Below are 23,826 nucleotides of genomic sequence, written 5' to 3' on the forward strand. Positions count from 1 at the left end.
TTCTGCTCTCTGCGTCTTCAATGAAGATTTGAGATCCGTATCCACAGCGGTGTCTCCTTGTCACTCTGGGCAGAGGCATCACCAGAAGCAGCATCTGATATATAAAAACAATAGAATTAAGCCAAAGGAAGGCTCTCAACTTTGAATCAGGAGTTATTTCTCACTTCCTGTAAATTTGGAGATTCTAAAATTGGGCAAGAAGTTCATGGGGAGTCCAGGAAATTAAATCCTTGCTAGAGAAAGGTACACTTATTCATGAAATACTGAGTGGTGATAATAACACTTATAATAGCTAATGCTGTGTGCGGTGAGCGCTGTAACTGCCAACAGATCCTAAACCCATAATCTCAGGCTTCTTATTACTTACTGGTTCTATAGGCGTTATAAAGTGCCTAATGTATGTGTGTAAGGCCGAAATTAGTGCTTGGAGGCAGGAGGGACCGAGTAGAAACCTGACTAAAACAGAAACACAGTCCTCAAGAAATTTAGGGTTTTCTTTACAGGAAACTACATAGGTCAGTAAACTTTCCAACAAGGAAGAGGTAATGAAAAGTGCCATGACATGGATCAGGTGAAGTGCAGTGGAAGTCTGGAGCGGGAAAAAAGCTATTCCTAGTTGGAGAGCTAGAGGGAAAAACCAGGGAGAAAGTGGCTTAGTGGTCATTTGAGCCTTTAAGGCGGGACAGGGCGTGGACAGGAAGTCGTGCTGGGAAAGACATGGCAGGCCAAGAAAGTAGCAGTCTTAGGAAGGAAAGACTTCTAGAAAGATTTACCTGTAGAGCCCTGTAACTAAGAAGACTATTCTCCACCCTTAGCTCTTCTAAAATATGAGATGATTTTGCCCTTTGTACCTCAGTGGCTCTGGCTTGGTGTCTCTCATAAGATCGCAGTTATGCTCTTGGCTGGGATGCAGTCTCATCAGAAGGCTGGAGCAGGGTCTGCCGCGAGGCTCACTGACAGTGATGTTGAACGGATTGAGTTCCTTATGGACTGCTGGATTTAGGGCCTCAGCTCCTCACTGGCCGGCTGGCGGCTAGAGGCTTCCTTGCCACCTGGACTTCTTCACAGGGCAGCTTCCATCGTGACCCGCAGAGCAGGTGAGTAAGAGGGATAGAGAGACCAAGCACCTAAGACAGAACAGAAGCTACAGTCTTTTTATAACCTAATATAAGAAGTGACCACTTATCATTTCTGCCATACTGTTCATCAGAAGTTAAGAAAATAAGTCCAACACCAACTCACAGGAAAGGGATCGCGCAAGAGCTTGAATTCAAGGAATCCTTACAATCCTAAGAATCAGAGGAGGCTGTCCATGAGGCTGCACACCACACTAGGCAAGAAGGAAGGAACAGCAGGACCTGGAGTCAGAGAGAACAGCGGGGCTACTCAGGTGGCGCCTCAGAAGTCTTTGGAAAGACTTTAGATTTTACTTTAACAGTTGCCGAACTGTAAAATGACCTATCCGCAAAGGTTTTTTGTTTTGTTTTGTTTTATTTTTCATTGTAAATAATTATAATAGGAAAAGATCCTAAGTCCCTATCAAATGGGTTCTGGTTAAATAAATGATGGCAGATCTCTACAAATAGCACACTCTGCAGCTATATATTAAAAAGAGTTGATGGCAGGCTTGGGGCTGGAAAGGCAAGATGAGCCTGGAGCATCCTCTGCCAGAAAGCAAACAAACAGAATCATGGAGGTATGTCAGAAGGTGATAGGAGCCAACGGGAAAGAGCACCCACAGCCAAAACTGGAACAACTTGAGTAACAAATTGAATAGGAATAGTATTGGATTATAGCTCAGAGAGTAAAATACATATTCATGAATCTATCTGACGAAAATAAATAACTGAATAACTAAATCAATGCGAGGAAGGGGCATATCTCTACAGAAAAATTCCAGTTAATGAATGTAGAAGAAATGAGAGAAATAGAAAATCATCATTAGAACAACGTGGTGATAATTACTGCAGGCAAGATCCTCGACGAATGCTAAAATTAGTGGGTTAAAGTCGAAACAGAAACAGGATATTTCCATAGTTTCGAAGGATCTCCTCCAACCTATTCATTAATTAAAAGGGAAAAATAACTTTGCGGGGTAAAATCTAGGCAGATACCACTTTAAATTAACCAAGCGATCATGCTGAACTTCATCAGTAAATGTGTATCGGACCTCCCCCGGTAGGACATGCTGAAGACACATCACCTCTGTGATTCTCTTCTCAATAATGTATGTCCTCGCTTTAATGGTGAAACTGCAGCAGAAAAACCCTAATTGGGTGACATTCTCCAAAATAAGTACTCAGTCCTCTTCAAAAGGATCAAGGTCAGGAAAGAGTGAGAATCTGTCACAGATTAGAGCAGACGGATGCAAGCTGGACTGGGTGCTAGGGCAGAAAAAGGCCTGTGGTGGCAGTGGAGGGGAGGACTGGCAAAATCTGGATAAATTTTTAATTCAGTTAATATAATTGTTTCGAAGCTAATTCTTAGTCTTGACAGTTGTTCTGTGGTTAGGTACTAAAGGTGCTAACATTAAGCAAAGCTGGGTGTGGGGTATGTGGTAACTCTCGTACTATTTTTCCAACTCTCCTGTGAATTAAACTTATCTCAGAATAACAAGTTCAATTTATTTTAAAAAAGAAGAGCCAGGCATATAGTAAGTACTATATAGGTATTTATTAAATAGGCAAAATGATACTTGGTGTAGAAAATTGTATGTATTGATGTGGTTAGTTCAGTGAAAAAACAATTTAAATGACCATGTGTGTTAAAAATAATAAATATTTGCTAATACATGCCTGGACTATTTCTGGAAGCAAAAAGAAATTGGTACCAGTGGTTGCCGGAAAAGAGGGCAGGGGAGAGGGAAAATGGCTAGAAGACAGATATAGGAAAGAGACTTACTTTTTCTGAAAATCTTTTCTTACCTTTTAAGTTTTTTACCATGCATATATTTTCTATTCAAAAAAAAATCTAAGCAGCCATGGGAGCTTTGAGATTCCTAGGTTCTCTCTGTGCATTCCTCAGTCACTCCTGCCCCATAGCAGTGACCCAGAACCTCCTGGCACCCTGGCTGGCCCTCAGTAGATGCTTAGTAAATGGTTAGTGACTGAGCAAGTGTTCTCCACTGTTGGCCTTTCACAGGATTCATCTTTGTATCACATCGACCCATGCGGGCCCTCTTATTATCCTTGCTAAGGAGGCCAGCTTAGGATCTCTTTCGGTGACAGAAAGCTTCTATTTCTCTACTTGCTGGTTTTAATGCAGCGCCATGAATGTTGAAAAATGCCTGCCTGAGCTGTCTGGCCTGTCTTTGGTGTCTGGAGAGCTTTTGACCAGGATACATGGATTGTAAAATGGCCCTGGGGATAGTTGGTGATCATTTCCTCTTTAAACAAGAGGAAATAGCCTTGAATTCTTCACTGCCCCAGACCCTATAGTTACTCTTCTGTTGAGGAACAGCCAGGTTCAGTGACCCCCTGCCCACGAGGCCCTCTGTGTTAGAATGGAGCCCCCAGCGCCTTGTCTTGGAGAACATGAAAACCTCCTTCATTTCAGGAAGCATAAATAAGAGGCATCCTGGCACCTCTCACAGGTGGATCACACAGTCAGGCAACATTGCCCAGCCACCTAGGGAGGTGATGGTGACAGAGAGCAGACAGATTTTTAACCACTCAGGTATTTCATATCCAAGATAAAAACCAAGTTTTCCATTTCCTATGGGAACATTTCAGCCACTCCAACAGACAACAAAAAGCAAGAGCCAATGGAAGCAAGGCCAAGGAGGGGTGTGCTTGATTTCTTCCTTGACTTCTTGATTTCACCATTTACTCTGTAATGGTTATAGTCACCTTGTCATGATTACCACATTTCGTGTATTAGAATAAGTTCCCAAAAAGACTGTACGCTGGGTAAAAGCAGCTCGTATTTCTTTTAGCTCATTGCTTGTTACAATGCCTGCTCAAGGAATCAAAATTAGACATGTGTGAGCCAGACAGTCAATATTTTTGGCTTCGTGGGCCCTAGGTCTCTTGTGAGAACTATGCAACTCAGCTGTTGTAGCATGAAAGCAGATGTAGACAATACATAATTGAATGGTCATGGCTGTGTTTCAATTAAACTTTATTTATAAAAACAGGCAGAGTGTCAGACTTCACCGACCCCTGGGATAAGCATGGGGGTGCTAGAAGACAAATGGCTCAAGATTAGAAAAAGTCAAGGGTCAGATCAGAGAGGCCTGTCTAGGCCATTGTTAAGAGGTTGGATTTTGAGTACAATGAACAGCCATCTTATTTACCTCCTAAAGAGTGTTTTCTGGGTGTGGTGCATAAGATGGATTAGAGAGAGGAGCAAGACTGGAAATTGGGAGAGCAGCTAGGAAGTTCATATGGTAATCTGTGCAACAGATGTTAACTGGTCCCAAAATTTGGAAGCAGAATTAGCAGGACCTTGACCCTGGACATGAGTTGCACATGAATGGAGAGAGGTCGGATAGAAATGAAAAGCAAAGGCAGGGACCAAAGCCGACGCCGGCACTTCATCATCTAGGGTGGTTAGGGATGCCGTTGTGGGGTCATAATAGATACTCAATGATGATATTTGATTTCTCAGCCACCACAAATATGATTTTATTTGCAGTGGCAATAGCACACCAGGGGGAGACTTTTCCTCTCCCTGGACTTTGGGATTAGCTTTTCACTGCAGTGCTATTTGTAGATGACTCTACAGCACTTACGGACTGATAAAATCATTGATGCTCCCTACATCCCACTTGAGTTAGCAATATTTGTTCCGGCTGCTGACACTGCAGGCTCAATAAACCATTGTATTGTAACTGTCCAAGCTTTATTACCAGACCAGAAACCAACTGACCACTGAGTTCAAAGAATGTCTGCTAAGCGTTTAATTTTGCCGTTTCCACCATACACTCCAGGTAAATAGATATAGGAAGCAATAGAAATAGTAATTCTGTGCAGCCCTCCTTATTCAGCAAATTCCAGGAGGCATGTATATCCATTTTAAGCACGTTGCCTGCAAGAACAGCCCAGGATGTCATATGCAGGAGCCTGGGTTAGCTGAAGCCACTCTGTGCACAGGAGAGAAAGGTGCATTGGAGGTCTCTGCTTTGATGGTTAGAATGAACAGAACATTGACCCTGTACTTGAGCTCATTACCAAGCTGCACACCCCTCCCCTGCCAGCTCACTTTGGCTTTTGCTTTTTGTGTTCTGCAGTAGAGTGGTACCAAAGAACCACTGCCCCCGCCTCCCGCCCGCCCCCCCCCCCACTCTTCTGTTGACATTTTTTAGACCACTACACAATTGAGCAGAGTTCTAAAGGCCACCGGGCCCTGGCTCCTAATTGCCGTCATCTCTGAGTTTTGCAGGCAATCTGAATGTATTTAAAAATGCCCTTTTCTGCCTTAAATCACCAATTAAGTTTCTTACCCTCCAGCCAGTTCTGAAACTGCCCTTGGCCCATTTGTTAGCAAAGAGGCGTTTACCACTTATCACCCTGGGTTATCACTGACGCCTTTCCCTATCAGAGGCAGAGCGCCAGCTCTGAGGGCACAGCAGCTCTTAGCAGGCCCCAGAGCTCCAGAATCACTTGGGGACTTTCCTCCACACCAACGCGCTCTCCTCATTGTCAGTTACGGGCCACCAGTAACAGTTGGCTGTCTCGATAGGACTTGCTGAAAATGAAGGGGGCTTTAAGGGACACTTCCTGTCCCGTTTTCCCATGGGTGGTCCCAGTGAGGGAGAGGCAGATAAGAACCCCTTTGGTCTTTTGGAATAAAAACAACTGAGAATTCCCAGGGAGATGTCTGCTTCGTTCTATTTTCAGTCTTAGAACTTTCTCATTTTGTTCACCTCTCTCCTCTCTCTCATTTTGAATTTACTCATATGGCAGGTGCTTGTCTCCTGGCTCTGAATGGTCCGAGAGTCCTAGTTCCCTCCTGGTGAATGGGTCACCTCTCTGATTTCCCAATGGCCAGGATGGCTCCTGCTGTGGTCCGGCTAATGCTGGGCAGGCTGGCAGCGGGCATTTTTCCCATCACCCTCCTTTCAGTTAATTTTAGAAACTTGAGTTGCCATGGTAATGGTTCAGTGGGGTTTTCATGATTCTCTTTTGATTCAGTCATTTGCTGGTCTGCCCTTTAAATTAAACTTTTTCAGTCTGCATCTAAATTGGGACAGGAAGTGAGCTTGGAATAGGATCCCCAAGGTAGATGTTCGATGCCCTTGGTTTACAGTCGCCAGGACAGCGCCTGTGACAGGCTGCAGGAGTGGCAGAGGAACCTAAGGGGTGTGCTGCAGAGAGGCGGGCCCACGGCCTCTCTCTCACCTGAGCTTCTCCAAGCTCAGGTCTCTGCCGTTTTGGCTCCAGAATCCCCAGCACTGAGCACAGGGCCCAACCTGCGATCAGGTCTTCACTGGCGGATAAGTGAATGTGCCCCCAGCTAGACTTCCCTCCTCAATTCTCGGCACAGCCCTTGGAAGGTCAGAGCCCTCGTGCCCCCGAACTCTCCGCCCCCCAACCCAGTTCTTCCTGCCTCCCTCTGGGCAGCATTTGCTCTTGTCCGCCAGTCATCACTCATGCAGCCCCTTTTAACTCGTGTGAAGAGATCAGAGTCTCTGCTCAGATTAAAGGGAGTCCCAGAAGCAAGCTTACAACTGGTTCACTTGGCTCAGGTTTGAAAGAACAGTCTGTAATGTTCATAGCAGCTCTGGGGTGGGTACAGGTTTTTAATACCAATTTTACAGATGAGGCTTAGAAAGGGACAGGAAATTGGCCGAAGTCTCTCACGTGGTCTGTGACAAAACCAGAACCCTCAGCCAGTCATTCAGACTCCAAACGCAGACTAACCACCATGCGTGCTACCTCTTTATAACTGGATAGACTTACCCACATTTATACTCACATCTTACTTTCCTATGTGTGTAGACAGGCACATGATGATATTAGCAGCTATTTCTGCAGACTTCCCACTCCATGACAGGGATGTCACCAATATTAGCTCTAAGCCCTACAACCACTCCGCAAGGTAGTGTTTGTTGTTCCTACTTTGCAAACAAGGAAACTGAGCATTAGACTTGCCCAGGTATCACAAGCAGAAATGGGGGTTGGGTCAGACCTGGGACATGGGTCGGATAGTCAGTGAGAGACTGAATATACAGACGGACAATGGCCAGACCATGTGTAAAAGCAGAACACTGACCTACAACCTGAAACAACCAGCCCAAGAAGCCAACCGTTATCTGCCATAACCAGCCGGGAAGCCAAGCATAACCCCTTAACAATGGGCCTGAGACATCCAAGGCTTGATTAATAACTGACAGTTTCCTAATTTTTATACCCATTTCCAGCTTAGGACCAGCCAGAGAAAGCCAAATATGCTCCCCTAACCAATCACATAAGATGCCCCTGCTTCTAGTTAGCTCGCCTCCAGCTCCCCCATGCCCACAGCCCCCAGTCAGGGCACACCTGAAGCCACCCCTTTTTCCTACTATAAAGCTTCCCCGCTCCTCTGCCTGCCTTTTGAGTTGCTGCCAAAACACAAGTGACAGTGGCTGACTCCCTTGCCACAGCAAGCTCTAAATTGTTCATTCGGTTGATTTTTGTTTATTTCCGCTTCAGGGTGCAGTGGCCTGGGTGCCAGCTCTGAAGGACGGCGCTTCCCTGAGTGGGTGGCGAGCACGGTCATGCAGTGCTGGTCAGCACTGGGCTGGAGGGGCAGCCGTTGTCCTCTTAAGCTACCTCACCAGCCAGTATGTTGTTAAACCTGTGACGTAGAGCAAGGTGTCTTCAGAGGTGTAACGGGGAAGGACAGCGTGTGAGGAGAGCACAGAAAGGAGCCATTTCCTTCCAACAGAGGGGACAGTGCAAAGCTTCACGAAAGCAGTGGCATTTGAGCAAAGGCTGGGAGGATGGTAAGGCTTGCCCGGCTGAGCCAGGGAAGGCGGGGCACAAAGGTTGCCGCGGAGGCGCAGAGAGCCCTGCCCTAGACGTTCTCCGCCCGCCGGCCGTCTAGGACCGGTCTCCACGCCTCTCCCTGCAGGCACTGCGCCTGCTGGGCCTCTCACCATCTGACTTACGGGTGGGTTTGGTCAGTAGGAAGCACCAGCAGGAGGCTGAAGGGTGAAAGGAGGAAAAGGTCAGGATATTTGTCCCCCCAGTTCCCTCTCTGCGAGGCCACCGGATGGCAGTGGCTGCGTTCCCCCCCTTGAAGGCCTCAGCTCCTGTACGATCTCACCCAGTTGTAGAAGCCACCCAGCTCCTGTACAATCTCACCCAGTTGTAAAAGCCACATCTTCACCCCCCAGGCCTGAAACCAGGAGCAGCTTCCCACTGTCTCTTCATTAAACTCTTTCAGTCACCCCTTTTAAAGCAGGAGACTGTGAGGCCCAACTCTTATCGGCAGCAGGCACTCGGCAGGAAAGTAGTGGATGTGTCTGAAGAACTGGGCACCTTATTCTAGGCCTGCGTGGCCAGCACGTGGCAGGGCAGGTAGAGAGGGAGGAAGTAAGAAGCGCAGTGGAGGGGAGGAGGGGCCCAGTGGGAAGAGCCAGGACTTCACCCTAGGGAAGGGTTACGGGGTGGGGGGCAGAGCCGAGTCAAGTCTGCAGGTCCCTCAGGGTTGGCAGGACTCGGTCTGGGTGGGATCTCGGCCCCTTTGGAAGAGGAGACGGTGTGTGCTGGCTCCACGCTCCCAGCCTGCGAGGTGCCGGATCTCTAGATGATTCCAGGAAAGGGTTAGATCACCCCCATCTAATTTGTGAGAAGAAAGACTCTAGAAGGATGGGGCTGTGTTTTTGTACAACAAACGTGTATCTTCTCTATAATCCTGAGCTCAGCCAGCTGCCTATCAAAAACGGTATGACTATTTTTGCCACTGGAGTGGTTTCCCACTCCCCAGAGCAGATCACCTCAACAGACTTGTTGAGTGGGACCTGTCCTTATACGATGTGCATCTCTGGGTGTTGGTAGGACAGACTTGGGCTCAAGGCTCAGCTCTGTCACCTCCTGGCTGTGTGACCTAGAACACGAGTCCTTACTTCTCTGAGACTTATTTTTCTCACCTAACTGAGAAAAGTGGGGCTAAATGAGATCACAGTCATGAAGCACTTGGCACGTGAGGCACTTAGTCTCATGCGAAAGATTCAAGAGCTACTGGCAGGACCATAACACGCTTAGACTGAGACTTACAGAGCCATAGAGTTAGAGAGCCTCCTCCCACTTCTCCCAACAAATGTTTTCCGAGCACCGTTTTGAGTATTGGGGATACAGCAAATGAGTGAGCAGAACCCGGCTCTGCTCAGAGTTACATTCCAGTAGGAAAGAGATGACGTCATGCCAATACAGTGAGCAATGACAGACAGTGACGACTGCTGCAGAGACAGATCAGGCCAGGGTAGGAGATGCAGAAGGATGGCGGTGACCCAGGAAGTTCTCCCACTAATCCTGACCTAGGGGCAGAGACCTGAGTGGAAGAGGGTAGAGGGTGTGGGTGATGCAGAGGGCACAGCGTGGGAAGAGACCTTGGGACAGGTGCGTGCTTCGTGTGTTCTAAAACCACAGCAAGGGGGCCGGGGAGTCTGCAGCAGAAGGAACCGGAGAGGGGCAGGGGTGGAGGTCGGAGTGCTAACAGACGAGATTCTTCAGGGCCCAGGAGGCCGTGGGGAGGACTTTGGACTTTATACTGAGTACCTAGGAAGCCACTTGATGTTTTTGAGCCGAGGAGTGACATGATGAAGGAATTTAGGTTTTAGAAAGAGCACCCTGCTGCTAAGGGGAAAGAGACTAGAGAGAAATCTGTGGCTGGGACGAGGGTGGCAATAGTGGAGGGTGTGCATCATGGGTGCTAGAGACGGGATCGGCCAGGTGTGCAGTGTCCTGATTGGGATCAGAGGTCATGCCCTCCCATTTGAGGGGGTCCTCGTCCTGCGAGCTCGGGGACTGGAGCACGAGAGCCCACTGTGTGCAAAACAAATAGCCCTCCTCTCCAGAGTGCCAGCCACGGTCGTCGTGTTAAGATTTTCTGAAATCTCCAGAAGCCATGAACTTGTCCATGGTCGATAAAGCTCCCCCTTGGGAGTCCTGCTTGTAATGCTTCTGTTATCAGCCCTTTTCCTTAAATCGTTCAGAAAGTTTTCTGCACTCAGAAGCTCCAAGTATGGACACTCAGCATCTCCCCGGGTAATAACGCTCAACGGGCAGACGTAGCACCAATGAACCAATTATACGGGGGCTGAGACGAACTCGAGGACGTGGGGTATAGACCCAGGGCGGCCTCAGGCTCCTCGTGCATTGGAACAGAACCAGCTTCTGCCTATACTCTGTCTTGTCAGATATCAAGATGACAGGGTGTCACACAGCCCTCCCAATGGGTGGGATCTCTTATTTCGTACTCAGGAGCTGCCCCCACAGTTGGAGCCTCCTGGCACTTGGTAGGCTTCAGTCAGCGATGGCGATGCTGAGCCTCACCTGGGAGGGAGTGGCCCAAAAGGTGAAGGCCGCCCCAGCACTGAGAGGGCAGAGGGGTTAAGGGGCTAAAGCAGTCGCTTCCCAGCTTCTGCCTCTTAAGCTGGCAGCTGCAGCGACAGAGCTTCCTCTAACAATACGCCCAAGGGCCAGGGACACCCCCGTCTGATTCGTGAAAAGACACCTTCCAGAATGTTGGGGATGTGCTTACTTGGAACATGATGTACGTTCTGCTCATCACAGTATAGGACCAAGGTTGATGAAATAGCCACATCCTCTCATGTCCTCTCATGGAGCATCACAGTTACATTTGCCTGGTAGAGGCTCTGAAAAGTCCTGTAATAATACTATTAATAATAACCAGGGTTGATTATTTGCTATGTGCCAGACACAGCGTAAACTTTTTTAAAATGTATTTCCTCTTTATCTACAAAACAACCCTGTGAGGTGGATTCAACTATTATCCTTTTTCACAGATGAGGCTTTTGAGGCACTGATAAATTATTTACCCTAGGTCACATAACTAGTAAGCGACAGAGCTGAGGATTAAATTCTAGATGGCTTGGTTCCAGAGGCTGCGCTCTGAACAGCTACGAAGAAAGTGGTTTAATTTGTCAGTTTCCCTCACACCTATTTGACCAAGATACTCTGTTTCATGAAATACCTTTAGGCATCTCACAGAAGACACTTCAGAATATATCGATCAGAGTCTAAGATTGAGACTACATTGGAGTTAATAGATAAAGGACCTTATTGCAAGAGCAGTAAGGTGGGGTGACAGATGGACAGGGGACACGAGAAAGGGGAGAAGGAAAGGCATAGAGAACTACCCGGGACAGTGTGATGGCTTCTGGCATCAGACTCCTGGACATAAGTACTAGTTATACCACTTGTTTTCTCTGTGGCCTTCAGTAAGTTACTTAACCTCTCTGGGCTTCAGTTCCCCATCTATAAAATAGGGTTATTGTAAGGATAAAGTAAAATTGTGCGTAAAGGATGAAAATTAGCAGCAGGAGGTCCAGTCTTCACTCCTCAGCTTCAGGGTTACCCTCATCTTCTTATTCAGTGTGTGACTCTTGTTGTAAATGAAGAGATTGTGAATTATTATGTCTCAGAGTGAGCATACAGATTTAAAAAAAAAAGCTTGTGAAGCACCTGCTGTACTTACAAGGTTGCATTTGGCCCTGAGTAGGATCCTAGGATGGAGAGAGAGATCCTGGCCTTTGTCCGTCAGGAGCTCCTCTTAATGATGAGAGACATGTGTGAGAAATGGAAGAAAGTCATGGGTTAAGAGCAGGGATTCTGGAACCAGGCTGCCTGGGTCCTTCCAGCTTCCTCCATGAGCTAGCCCTAATGGTAGCAATTAATAATAACTGAGGTGTGTAGAGTCCTCAGCCAGGTTACTTAACCTCTCCGTGCTCCCTTTCCCTCGTCCGTAAGATGGTCTGCTTCCTAGGATGGTGCATTAGTTTCCTAGGGCCATAATAAATTACCACCAACCTTAGTGGCTTAGAACAACAGAAATTTATTCTCTCACAGCTCTGGAGACCAGAAGTCTGAAATGCAAGTACTGGCAGCGTTCATGTTTTGTGGAGGCTCTGAGGGAGCATCCATTCCATGCCTGTCCCCTGGCCTCAGCTGGCTGCATGCAGTTCTTGGCATTTCTTGGCTTGGGGGCCACGTGACTCCAGTCTCTGCTTCCATCTTCATGTGGCTTTCTCCCTTGTCTATTTCCGTGTCTTCTTTTTTCCTGTTATAAGGACACTCATCATTGGATTTAGAGTCCACTGTAATTCAGGATGGTCTCACTTGAGATCTTTACCTTAAATATATCCACGGAGACCCTTCTTCATATAGGGTCACAGTCTGAGACTCCTAGTGGACATATATTTTGATGGGGACACTGTTCAACTCACTAAAGATGGTGTAAGGATTATAAAATCAGAGTTAATATGGGTAAACGCAGAAGATATTGCTGATAGGGTGATGATATTATTATTACTCTTTGTTTTTGAGTTAAGTCAATATGGGTGGTGGTGGTGGTTAGTATTGTTTATAGTATTATTTAGTTCAAATCAGAAGTAGGGGACAGCTCACAGGCAAATAGTGTTCCATATTCCAACCCCGGCCTTCTATCCCCACACCCTCTGGGGACTGGTGCTGGAAAACCCAGGAATAGATAACTGCAGAGTCTGAATGCCTGGCCAGGGGGGCCATGTGAGCCATCGAGGGTCCTTAATCTGAAGAATTTTACAAGAATGACACAGCGACATGGAGCTGAGTAACATTAAAACTGATGGGAGTCTCACAGAGGGATCAGAGGACAAAGAGGCTGCAGATGGTGAGACCCCAAGGAGGTTTCTCTTCCAGGCCTGGGCCTGGATGTCGTCATGAGCATGGAGACCGGAAGAAGAGAATGGAGAAACATCACACAGTAGAAATTGAGCGCACTTGGTGGCTCGGTGTAGATAGAGAAAAAGAGAGTTCAAGACAACCCCGAGTGTTCACACCCAGAGTCCAGGTGGCCAGGGAGACGACCACCGTTTAGGAGAAATCATGCCAGTGACCACAGATCACTAGTTAATTCAGCATCTGTGTTGGGCACTGACTATATAGAGCAGTGGACAAAGCAAGCCTGGCCCTCCCCTCAGCAGCTCTCACACAGTCGAGGTGGTCTGCCTATATGTCATAGTGTTGTGGATAACAGCGCAAAGAAAGTTTTATAAAAGGAAGCAACCTAAATGTATACCAGTAGGAGGTTAGATGTTCCCACTTCCTCCACCGACACATAAGTAAATTGCGGTGTGTCTATATAATGGGACACTACAAAGCTACTCTTTTTAACAACGGTGTGGGTGGGTGAGGAAAGATGTCCGTTTGCAGAAATATCTGTATAGCATGAAGAAAAGTGTGTGTGTGTCCGTGCATAAAGAATCGTTTTTGAAGGACCAACGTGTGCTGTGAGTAGGCAAACTAAGGCCAGTGGCCTGAATCCAATCTACCACCTGTTTTTGTAAAAAAGTTTGGGACACAAAAACACTCCTTCATTGACATATTGTTGGTAACTGCCTTTGCACGACAAAGGCAGAGTTGAATAGTTGTGACTGAAATTGTACAGCATACAAAGCATAAAGTATTTACTGTCTGGCCCTTGACGGAAAAAGTTTGCCAAGACCTACTCTAACACTAAATTGTTAACTTTTTTTCTCTAGTGGAATTCTAGTAGATTTATGGGAGGAATTTTGTCTGTCTTGAATATTTCTATTACTTTAATTTGAAAAATTAACATGGGTTTTTATAATCAGAGATAAAGTTCTGATTATAAATCAGGATTCATACTACCTAATTTTGAAACAGTATAAAACTGTAGTTATCAACGCACTTATTGGCATAAGAATTGATATATAACTCAATCGGACAGAATAGGGAATCTAGAAATAACCCAGACTTGTCTGGTCAATTGATTTTCAACAAAAGTGCCCGGGTAATTCAATAGGAAAGGGTAGGCTTTTCAACAAATGGTGCTGGAACAGTTGGATATCCAAAGGGAGGGAAAAAAGAACATTGAAATTCACCTTGTACCAAAACCAAAATGAACTTGCAGTGGATCATAGATGTAAATGTAAGAGCTAAAGCGATAAAACTTCTTCTGGGCAACGATTTCTTGGATGGAATACAAAAGGCACAAAACATAAGAGTAATAATTAATACAATGGACTTCATAAAAAACTTTTAAACACTTATCTTCAAAAAGACTATAAAGTAGATGAAATGACAAGCCACAGAGTGGGAGAAAAATATTGCAAAACGTATTTCTGGATATGTAATGGACTCTTATGACTTAATAATAAGTAGTCAGAAAAACCCATTTGAAAATGGGCAAGAGATTTAAATAGACATTTCACCAAAGATATGCAGATGACAAATCGGCACATGAAACTCAGCACCATTGATCACTGGGAGATGCAACCTAAAACCTCAGTGATACCACCACACCCTAGTAGACTGGCTAAAACTAAAAAGACTGACCATATTAAGTGCTGGTCAGGGCACAGAGCAACAAGAGGAGGCAAAATGCTATAGACATTTTGGAGAATAGTGTAACAGTTTCTTATAAAATTAAATATACACTTCCCATGTGAGCCAGCAGCCTTACCCCTAAGTATACATTCAAGAAATGCGGAAATATATGTCAGCACAAAGACCTGCATTCCGGAAACAGGAAACAACCCAATTCCCTCCCTCAACTAGTGATTGAATGGATAAACAATTGTGGTACATCCTTACAATGAAATACTACTCAGCAATCTAAAGAAACGAAATAGTAATACTCGCAGAAACATGGATGAATCTCAAAAGCATTTTGCCAAGTGAAAGAAGCCAGACACGCTGGGCCGCTTACTGTGTGATTCCACTTACAGGACTTTCAGTGGTTTCCAGTGGCTGAGAATGAGGGCAGGGGGTTGACTGCCAAGCAGCACGAGGGAACTTGTGGAGAGGGAGGCGCAGGGTCTATATCTGTTCGTGGTGGTGATTATGCAACTGTTTTATTGGGTTAAAACTTATCTAACTTTACTTTTTAAAAGGGTGAGTTTTATGGTGTATAAATTATACCCCAATAAACCTGACTTTTTAAAATATTTAATCTGGAGAAAAGTAAACTTACAAAGTAAATTTTTTTATAGGCACACAGGAGTTGATTTTTCAGAGGAAGGATGAGGAGTCAGTTTGAACAGGGTAGTGAACATTCCAGAACGGGAATTCTGGACTCCAGAGGTCAGGCTGGAGGCTTCAGAGCCATCCTCATGGAGTGGTGAGTCAGTAAGGGGTCTCAAGTGAATGAGTGACGGTGGGGTATGAACTCAGAGGAACCCTCACATCACAGGGAAAGAAGGAAGGAAAAACAAAGAAATCAAGATGCACTATCAGCCAAGGCAATGCCAAAGGAAGAGGACGGTCTACATATTTTTGGTAGATAACACAGTACAAATACGTAGCACAAAGCAGAAGAGTAAACAATGAGAAGTCTCCCTCTTGCCTCTCTCTGTTCCTTTTTCTAGAAGCTACCAGCGATGCCAGTTCTGTGTGACCCTCTAGACATATTCTGTGCATTCTCTACTGAACTTTTTGCTTTTTTTTCACTTACCATGATATCTTTCAGATTGTTCCATCAGTATATATAGAGCTGCCCTAATTTTTTTTAAATAGCTAGTTTTGTATGGTACATCATAATTTATTTAGCCAGGCTGCAACTGATAGACATTTAGAGCTGTTCTGATATATTTGCTATTATGAACTATGCTTCAGTGAATGCTCATATTAAGGAATTATTTCTCATTTGTGTGAGTCTGTTTGTTAGATTGGAATGGCTGTGTCAGAGGATATGTACATTTTTTTATTTTGATAAATATTTTTACCCCTGTCACCACCCTGAGTTATACCAAGTTTACCCTCCCATTAGCCATGCATGAATAACTCAGCCTCTTTTCCCATGTCCTGACCGGCAAAATGTAAAATCTTACTTTGCTTTTTCTAATTTAATAGGCCAAAACAAACAAAAAAAACAAAACAAAACAAAACAGATATATTGCAGGAAATTTAGAGCGCATGTGGAGGAGGGAATTTTTGAGAAGCAAAGGAACGAAAGAACACCAAGTCGCGAGTGTCACCTGCTTTAGTCCCTCCATCAGTCCAGACAGCACCTCTCTGTGCATTTTAAAAAGGTGCCCTTCTTCAAGACACTACTGCCATCTGCTAGAAAAAATGTTATGGTAACTACGCAAATCTGTGATGACTCGCCGGGGAAGAGTGTCCCTGGAGTGCACGACGGCCCGCTCCACCACTGGCGGCAGCGGAGCACAGTGGTCTCTGGGTAAGAACCAGACTGTCGGGAATTAATGTAGTAGAAGCAGCAGATACAGGACAGGAATTCAGGCCGTTTGACAGTGGAGCATGAGGGCATTCGCTTGAGGGACAGCCAGAATAAATGGAAACTTCATTATCCATAGATTATGCACTTGGAACTCAGGTCCCAGGCAACTCTGATATTAGTAATTTGGCCAGTGGGCTCATTAAGCTCTTAAGAAAAGTGAGTCTAGTTAATGAATTAATACAAGATGACATTTTACACACAGAGCAAAAACGAGACCAGGCACCACTGAGTTATGTAACATCATAATTTCTCAAGCGAATGTGATTGCCGCTTTTCGCCTGCCAAAGTGGGCAGATCTGGAGAGAGCCTGCTTTCGGCGACGTAAATGAAACTGCTAAGTTTTATTCATTTTACATTTTATTCATTTTAAGGAGCTGCCTCTTGTATTCTGAAAACCACAAGTGGTTACACAGAAGTCAGTGTTTTAACATCTCTGGACCTATTTGTTTTCCATGTGAAAATCCAGCCACTTTACTCTTTTAAACATATCTCACTGGAAAGAAACTCACTCACTCCATCTTTATCCTCTCCCCAATTCTGTCCTCCAAAAGCAGGCTCTCCCAGGCTCTGTCTCTGGTCCAGAGAGGTCGGTGAAGACAATGGAAAGAATGAACACTAAGAATCAACGTTAACTAGTTTGGGAAGGTGAAAAATTCTGGAGACAGATGGTGGTGATAGTTGCACCACAATGTGAATGGACTTAATGCCACCGAACTGTACACTTAAAAATGGTTAAAATGGTAAATTTTATGTGATATATACATATATGTATATATATCATATATAATTTACCACAATAAAAAAAAGAAAACTAGCATTAGCTGAGTGCAAACCCTTACCAGACACTTTGCTCAGCACTCTGCAAATACACTATATTGTATTTTACCCTCCCGGCAATCCAAGGAGATGGCTACTGTTACTTACTCAGCACCACCACCGTTTTAAAGATGAGGCATCTGAGGCTCATAAAAGTTCAATAACTTGCCCAAGCAACAGCCAGAAGTGGAGGCATCTGAGGCTCATAAAAGTTCAATAACTTGCTCAAGCAACAGCCAGAAGTGGTGGCCCCAGGATTCAACTTCTCGGCTCTATGCTGGAGATAATAAAGAGGATATTTTATTTTATGTCTAAATTCTGAGACATGCACACACCCAAGCCCCCACCCAGCTTTTAATGATCTAAACTGAGGACAGAACTCCAGCAGAAACCCTGAGTGATGGCTAATTGTCTCCAGAACAATCCAACACTGCCTCCCTCCCTTACCTGTCTGCAGCGTACTCCTGCCTTTTGTCTGGGATTTTATTTGCTTCTTTCTGTACAGTTAATCATTGAAACAGTGATTCATGGGAATGTCCTAGCTTTTCATCCATGTTTAAGTGTAGCTAGAAAGAAAATTTACACAAAGCCTGGAGCTTGAGGGGGAAGATCTTCATTTGTCCAGATTATGATTATTTGGGGGAATCGAGAAAGAAGATAGTGTGTTTCGCAGCATGTGATTTTTTGAAGAACTAACTGGATTCCAGTACCGACTCTCGTACTTGCTTTTATGTGACATTGGACAAATTAATTAACCTCTTTGAGTCAATTTGCTCATCTGAAAAATAGGAATAATCGAACAGTAATAGCACCTACCTTACCAGGGTGTGTGAATACACAGATTTTTTTCATTTTCCGGGTTGTCTGCACTGATTGAATGTCTACTGTGTGCCAAGCAAACACCAGGGATACAGCGATGAACAAAACAGGCACATACTAGTGATGAGGGGTTAGTAAAGCTCTGCTCGGCTCCAGGATATGGGGCCTGAGCAGCCAGTGGTAGCTGCTGCTGCGACTTCGCATGTACATTTCGGCCCCTGTGAACCCACTTAAACCTCCTCACTGCTTCAGAGGTGGAAGGAGCACAGGGTGTGGTCACCAGATTGTTTCGCTTGAGTTGCCTTTATTCTTCCCGGCGGGCCATAGCCACGGCTGGTTGTGGTTCTTTCACAAAGATGAGGAGTCTCCAGCTTTCTACGAGGAGGAGCCACTCAGGTTTCTTGTGCCAGCCTGGACCTTGCCATGGTTGCCAGGTGTGTCCTGCTGGCTGGGAAGCAGCTTACCTGAGTATTTGAGGTGTGATTCATGAGTACATGTGGAGGACATGGTATTGCCAACCTGCAGGGTGGGACACATACCAGACCTTCACCTGAGGGCCTCTGAGGAAATGCCTGCACCCGAGGGCCTCTGAGAATTGCCTAGCAGATAATATTAGGGCTGCAGGGCAGAGTATTAGGAGCAAGGCTTTGAACTCTGACCTGGCCTCAAATCACACATGGCCCCTCACCTCCTATCTGTGACCAAGGTCACAGCCCAGCTCCAGAATATGTGACCAAGGTTACAGCGTGGAGGTAAGGGGCCATGCGTGATCCTAGCTTCACTCTTCTTAAAAAGAAGGCAATTAAAAAAGAGGCAATTACAGCACCTACTTTCTGGAGTTACTGTGATAAATAAAGCATGTATTTGTATGTCTTGAACACGCACCTACACAGCACAAGATGTCAGCTGTTGTTCTAAGTGCTTCGTAATTATTCACTCATTTCATGCTCACGACAGCCCAGTAAAGTGAGGACTATCACTATCCCCGTTGTACAGATGAGAAAGTACTGCACAGAGAGGGTGACCACTTTCCAAAGGGCACACAGCCAGTAAGTTGAGAGCCTGGGATCCGAACCTGGTCTGGCTCCAAAGTCCATGATTTTAGCCTGTGATATGCTGGCTCTCTATCTTGAAACCTTGGCATGGCCTGGCATAAAGTAAGCACTCTGCAGACATAAGGAACCCCAGACACACAACCGATGTTCCTCGTGTATATTGTATTAGAAATTTCCATTGAAAAACTGATTTATGCGCTAGGAACTATCACTCCTATTCTTTGGATATTTCCTGGGGCTGATGTTTTTTAAACAACTTTATTGAGGTGTAATTAATATAACATAAAATTTGCCCATTTTAAGTGTATAATTCAATGAGTTTTAGTAAACGTACTATTTGTGCAGCCATCACCATATCCAGTTTTAGAGGAGTCTCATCCCCCCAACCAGATCCCTGATGCCCGTTACCAGTTAATCTCAGTCCCCTCCCGCTCCCTCCATCCCTCAGGCAACTATTCATTAATCTGCTTTATGACCATAAATTTGCCTTTCCTGGACATTTCATCTATATGGAGTTATACAATGTGGTTTATTTTGCTTAGTATGATGTTTTTGACATTCATCCATGGTGTAGCGTGAATCAGTACGTTATTTTTTATGGTCAAGTGATGTTTCATTGTATGGATAGCCCATATTTTGTTTATCTACTACGGGTTGATGGGCATTTGGCTGGTGTCCACTTTTGGCTGTTGTGAATCCTGCTGCTTCAAACATTTGCACGTACGTCCTGGACCTGACTTTGAAGCGCAAGGGGTGAGCCGAACTGGTAACCTCTCTCCTCTTCTCTCCCTTCGGGGGTTCCTCAGAACCAGGCAGCGGGCAGGTGTTTGTGACTTCGGAGAACCAGCTCGTGTACTACCCCAGTATCACCTACGCCATCATCGGCAGCTCTGTCATCTTCGTGCTGGTGGTGGCCCTGCTGGCGCTGGTCTTGCACCACCAGCGGAAGCGGAACAACCTCATGACGCTGCCGGTGCACCGGCTGCAGCACCCTGTGCTGCTGTCCCGCCTGGTGGTCCTGGACCACCCCCACCACTGCAATGTCACCTACAACGTCAACAATGGCATCCAGTACGTGGCCAGCCAGGCTGAGCAGAACGCGTCAGAAGTGGGCTCCCCACCCTCCTACTCAGAGGCCCTGCTGGACCAAAGGTGCGTGCTGGGTAGAAGAGACTGGGGGGAAGAAGCTCCTCCTCTGGGGAGAGTGGCATCCGTGCACGCTGGGCTCTTAGGTCCTGCCAGGAGCCCACATTCAGCTGCTGTAGGCAGCAGCAGCGTCTGACATTAACTGAGTCCTTGCAAACAGTTCACATGTACCATCTCATTTAATCCTCTCAACAGTTCGCTGAGGGGTTTTATCTTTGCCCCTTTTTTACAGATGAGGAATCTGAGACTCTGGGATTTTAAGTTACTTGTCTGAGGACATATAGTTAGTTAGGATTCTGGCCAACTTGGAGCCCTGCTCATTCCTGTTAATGCCACACCAACACATGTGCAGGCCACTGACGTTCATGCTCATGAGTTTTTCCTGCTACTGCCCAACAGTGCTCAGCACATATCGGAGGTTTGGTTAATATCTGTAGAATGAATGAATGGATGAGTGAGCAAGTGAATGAATGAGTGATCTAATGAATTAATCTAATGAAGTAAGTCCCTTACCTTTGCTTGACTTCATCTATAAAATAAAGTGGGTGGAACAGAGAACTCTCAAGCTTTGTTAAGCAGGAAAACTCTCATTGCCAATGGAGTCAATCTATAAAGTCGAAGGCAGAGTTCTGTAGTTGAAATGGGTAATGGACCTCAGTCCTGCCTGTTCAGCCCTCCTCTCCCCTTTGGTGACCTCCACGGGACCCCAAAGAACCATTTTGGCAGTCCCCGGACTAGTGCTATCCGAGTCCCCTTTGGTTCTGAGATTCCCATGCCCTCTGCAGGGCCCTGCTCAGCATCCCTCTTCCCCTGAGCCCGGGACTCACCATGCGTGAGGTGAGGCATTTTGCAAGCCGTGTTCCCAGGGTAACGGGGTGCCCCTTGGACCCTCTCCTATAATAGCTTTTGTCTTTGTTTAATCTTTGTTTTCCCTGCTCATAAAAGGTAGCTTTGGAGTGGGGCGGTACTCAGGGATATCTGCAAAAAAGTGTAAGAATGCAGGACCTCACTCACCACTCATACCCTCTTCATTCAGACCATCCGATGTAGAGTAAGGTTAAAGTCGCTGAAGCTGGAGACAGGAAGCCAGGTCCAAACCCCAGCCCAGCTGCCTACTAGTTATTCGTGATCCTATGTGAATCATTTACTGCCCCTGCCTCAGTTTCCTCCCAGTACAAGGGGCATAAAAGTAACGCCTACCTCTTCTCGTGACCGTTTAGATAAGGTAATGAATGTCAGGTACCCAGTGTGATCCATGACGCGCAGTGAGCTTTCAGTAAATGAGAGCTGAAAAATGAAATGTCTTTTCAGTCATTTCATTACAAGCAAGGTATCATTATTATCCCCTCCTACAGATGAGGAGACTGAGGCGTTGAGAGGGTGTCTTCTCACTCACCCAAGTCCACGCAGCCAGGTAGAGTTGGCTTTCAGTAAGAACCCCAAATTCTGTGGCCTGTCAGAGGCTGCATCCAAACAGCAGGGCCCCCCAGCCGCCGGCACGAAGCCACTCTGCCAGACCACCCAGGACGGTCCGAGGGTGTACCTGCCGTCCTCCCTCTGGCTCCACCCCTCTGAGGAGGTGGTTTTGGCCTCGTGCAGTTGGCACAGGCCAGCCGGGGCACACTGACTCGTTCCTCTTCCCTTTGTCTTGTTTCGTGGTCCTCGATTGCCCCTCTACTTGGAGGGCAAATCTCCTTCCTCACGTCAGTATCTGCTCAGAAACCGGTGGAAGCTGGCGCCGCCTGCCCAGCCTGGCCTCCTCCTAACGCATTCTCTTCCCTTCTCTTCTCACCCTCGACGCTCCCGCTTCATCCTGCCTTCTCCGTCGCAGACCGGCGTGGTACGACCTTCCTCCGCCGCCCTACTCTTCCGACACTGAGTCACTGAACCAAGCCGACCTGCCCCCTTACCGATCCCGGTCTGGGAGTGCCGACAGTGCCAGCTCCCAGGCGGCCAGCAGCCTCCTGAGCGTGGAAGACACCAGCCACAGCCCAAGGCAGCCTGGCCCTCAGGAGGGCACCGCTGAGCGCAGGGACTCCGTGCCCAGCCAGGGCACCGAAGAAGTATAAAATCCAGTTATTCCAAAGTCCATATAGGTTAATCTGCTCTGACTTGTTACCATCCTAACAACTCACGCTCATGGGAAGCTCCTCACGGCACCTCAGGAGCGATTTGGGGTGTCAGCTGCCTCTCCATTGCCCTCCTCCCCCAGATTTCAAGGATGTTCTTTGGAGGGTGACCTGGCATTTTTCTGGCCTCTCAGTTGTATACATGACGTATATTGTGCATCTTTTCTGGGAGGTTACTCTTCCATCAGGGCCCAGGATCACAGCTTCATTCTTTACGTCATTCTTCTGTCCCCGTTGGAGTCTTGCTGAGTAGGCAGCAAGGAAAAAGCAGGATTTGAGTAGTTCTTGAGAAAGCATTGTTTCTGTGCCATGTTGGATGTTCAGGAGGGCAGAAGACACTGGACCACATTCTCTGTGGGCTGCCATGTTATAGCTCTGTTTGGGGATTGGGGCTGGATGGTCCTATCAGGAGGCTGTCACTGGGTGGCCATCCTGGAAAGAAGCCAGGCGAGCACTGAAACCTTTCACTACCATCTTACCCATTGCTCTCGATCAGCAGTGGCAGTGGCCAAAGAAAACTTCTCATATGAGTAACACCCTTCAGTAATTGGCAGTGTCATTTTGGTTTTGTAAATAACCCTAAAACCATCTATTCTGGACAGATTCTGGCTTTAAAATTTTTCCCAAGAATCTTTGTTTTAAGAGCTTTCTCTGGCAGCCGACATTAATCAGCCTCATCCCAACATAGGTAAGGCGGCCCTGCCAGGAGTTTATCCGAGTTCTCAGCTCCTGAAATGCAGACTGCCAAGAGCCTAAGGCTGCTTTGGTCTGCAGTCCTTTCCCTGGTTTCTGGATTGTCAACCTCCCAGCTGTAACCTGCCTACAGCCAAGGGATGAGCACCCAACTGGAGTTGCCCTAATATCCAGTCTGGCCCTTTGTCCCTGTAAACTACAGCCAGCCTGCCTTGCCCATTCATGAAGCTTCAACACTAGCCTCCTGAGTTCCCTTAACGCTCAGAAGTCATTTCACCTGTGCATTTGGACTTGCCACTGTGGTTTCTAACACCTTGAGAGCCATATTCAATACCTCCCACCAGAACTCCCAGCTCCCTGTACTGCACACACACCCTTTTCCAAGACCCAAATACCAACACCCTGGTTTAGGATTAGGATTAGGGTTAGAGTTAGGGTCAGGCCCCTCCCAAGTTAGAGAAACATCCCATAGTTTCTCCCTTGAGAGACATGGACAAGTAGACAATTTGGAGTGAAGATTTGCCATTCGGACTTTTTTTTTTTTTAAATCTTAGAAATGCATTTGAAACAGTGTGTTTGTTTTTTCCCTTCTAGTTAAGGGACTATTTATATGTGTATAGGACAGCTGCCTTTTTTGTTGTTGTTTTTCTTTAGTGAGGTCCAAAGAAAGATGCGAAAGGAGGTCACACCTTTGTCCTGCCGAGTCCTGATAACAAGTCACTCCAGACTGACCTGTGTGCCAGGCGTTTGTGCATTGT

The 23,826-nt window shown here is 46.3% G+C and overlaps 1 protein-coding gene across 5 annotated transcripts in view; it reads left to right on the top strand.

Moving 5' to 3' along the window:
* LDLRAD3 (low density lipoprotein receptor class A domain containing 3) overlaps window positions 1–23,612 on the top strand; it is a 213,138-nt gene extending 189,526 nt beyond the window's left edge. For all 5 annotated transcript variants that reach the window (XM_039867118.1, XM_039867154.1, XM_039867135.1 and 2 more), the window contains 2 exons: window positions 19,907–20,252; window positions 22,078–23,612. In XM_039867118.1, coding sequence (XP_039723052.1) covers window positions 19,907–20,252; window positions 22,078–22,315 — 584 coding nt within the window. In that variant the 3' untranslated portion in view covers window positions 22,316–23,612. The remainder of the gene's footprint in view (window positions 1–19,906; window positions 20,253–22,077) is intronic.
* Window positions 23,613–23,826: the final 214 nt, after the last annotated feature.

Source organism: Pteropus medius, unplaced genomic scaffold, assembly GCF_902729225.1.
Source record: "Pteropus medius unplaced genomic scaffold, Ma_sr-lr_union100, whole genome shotgun sequence".
In the NCBI taxonomy this organism is placed as follows: Eukaryota; Metazoa; Chordata; class Mammalia; order Chiroptera; family Pteropodidae; genus Pteropus; species Pteropus medius.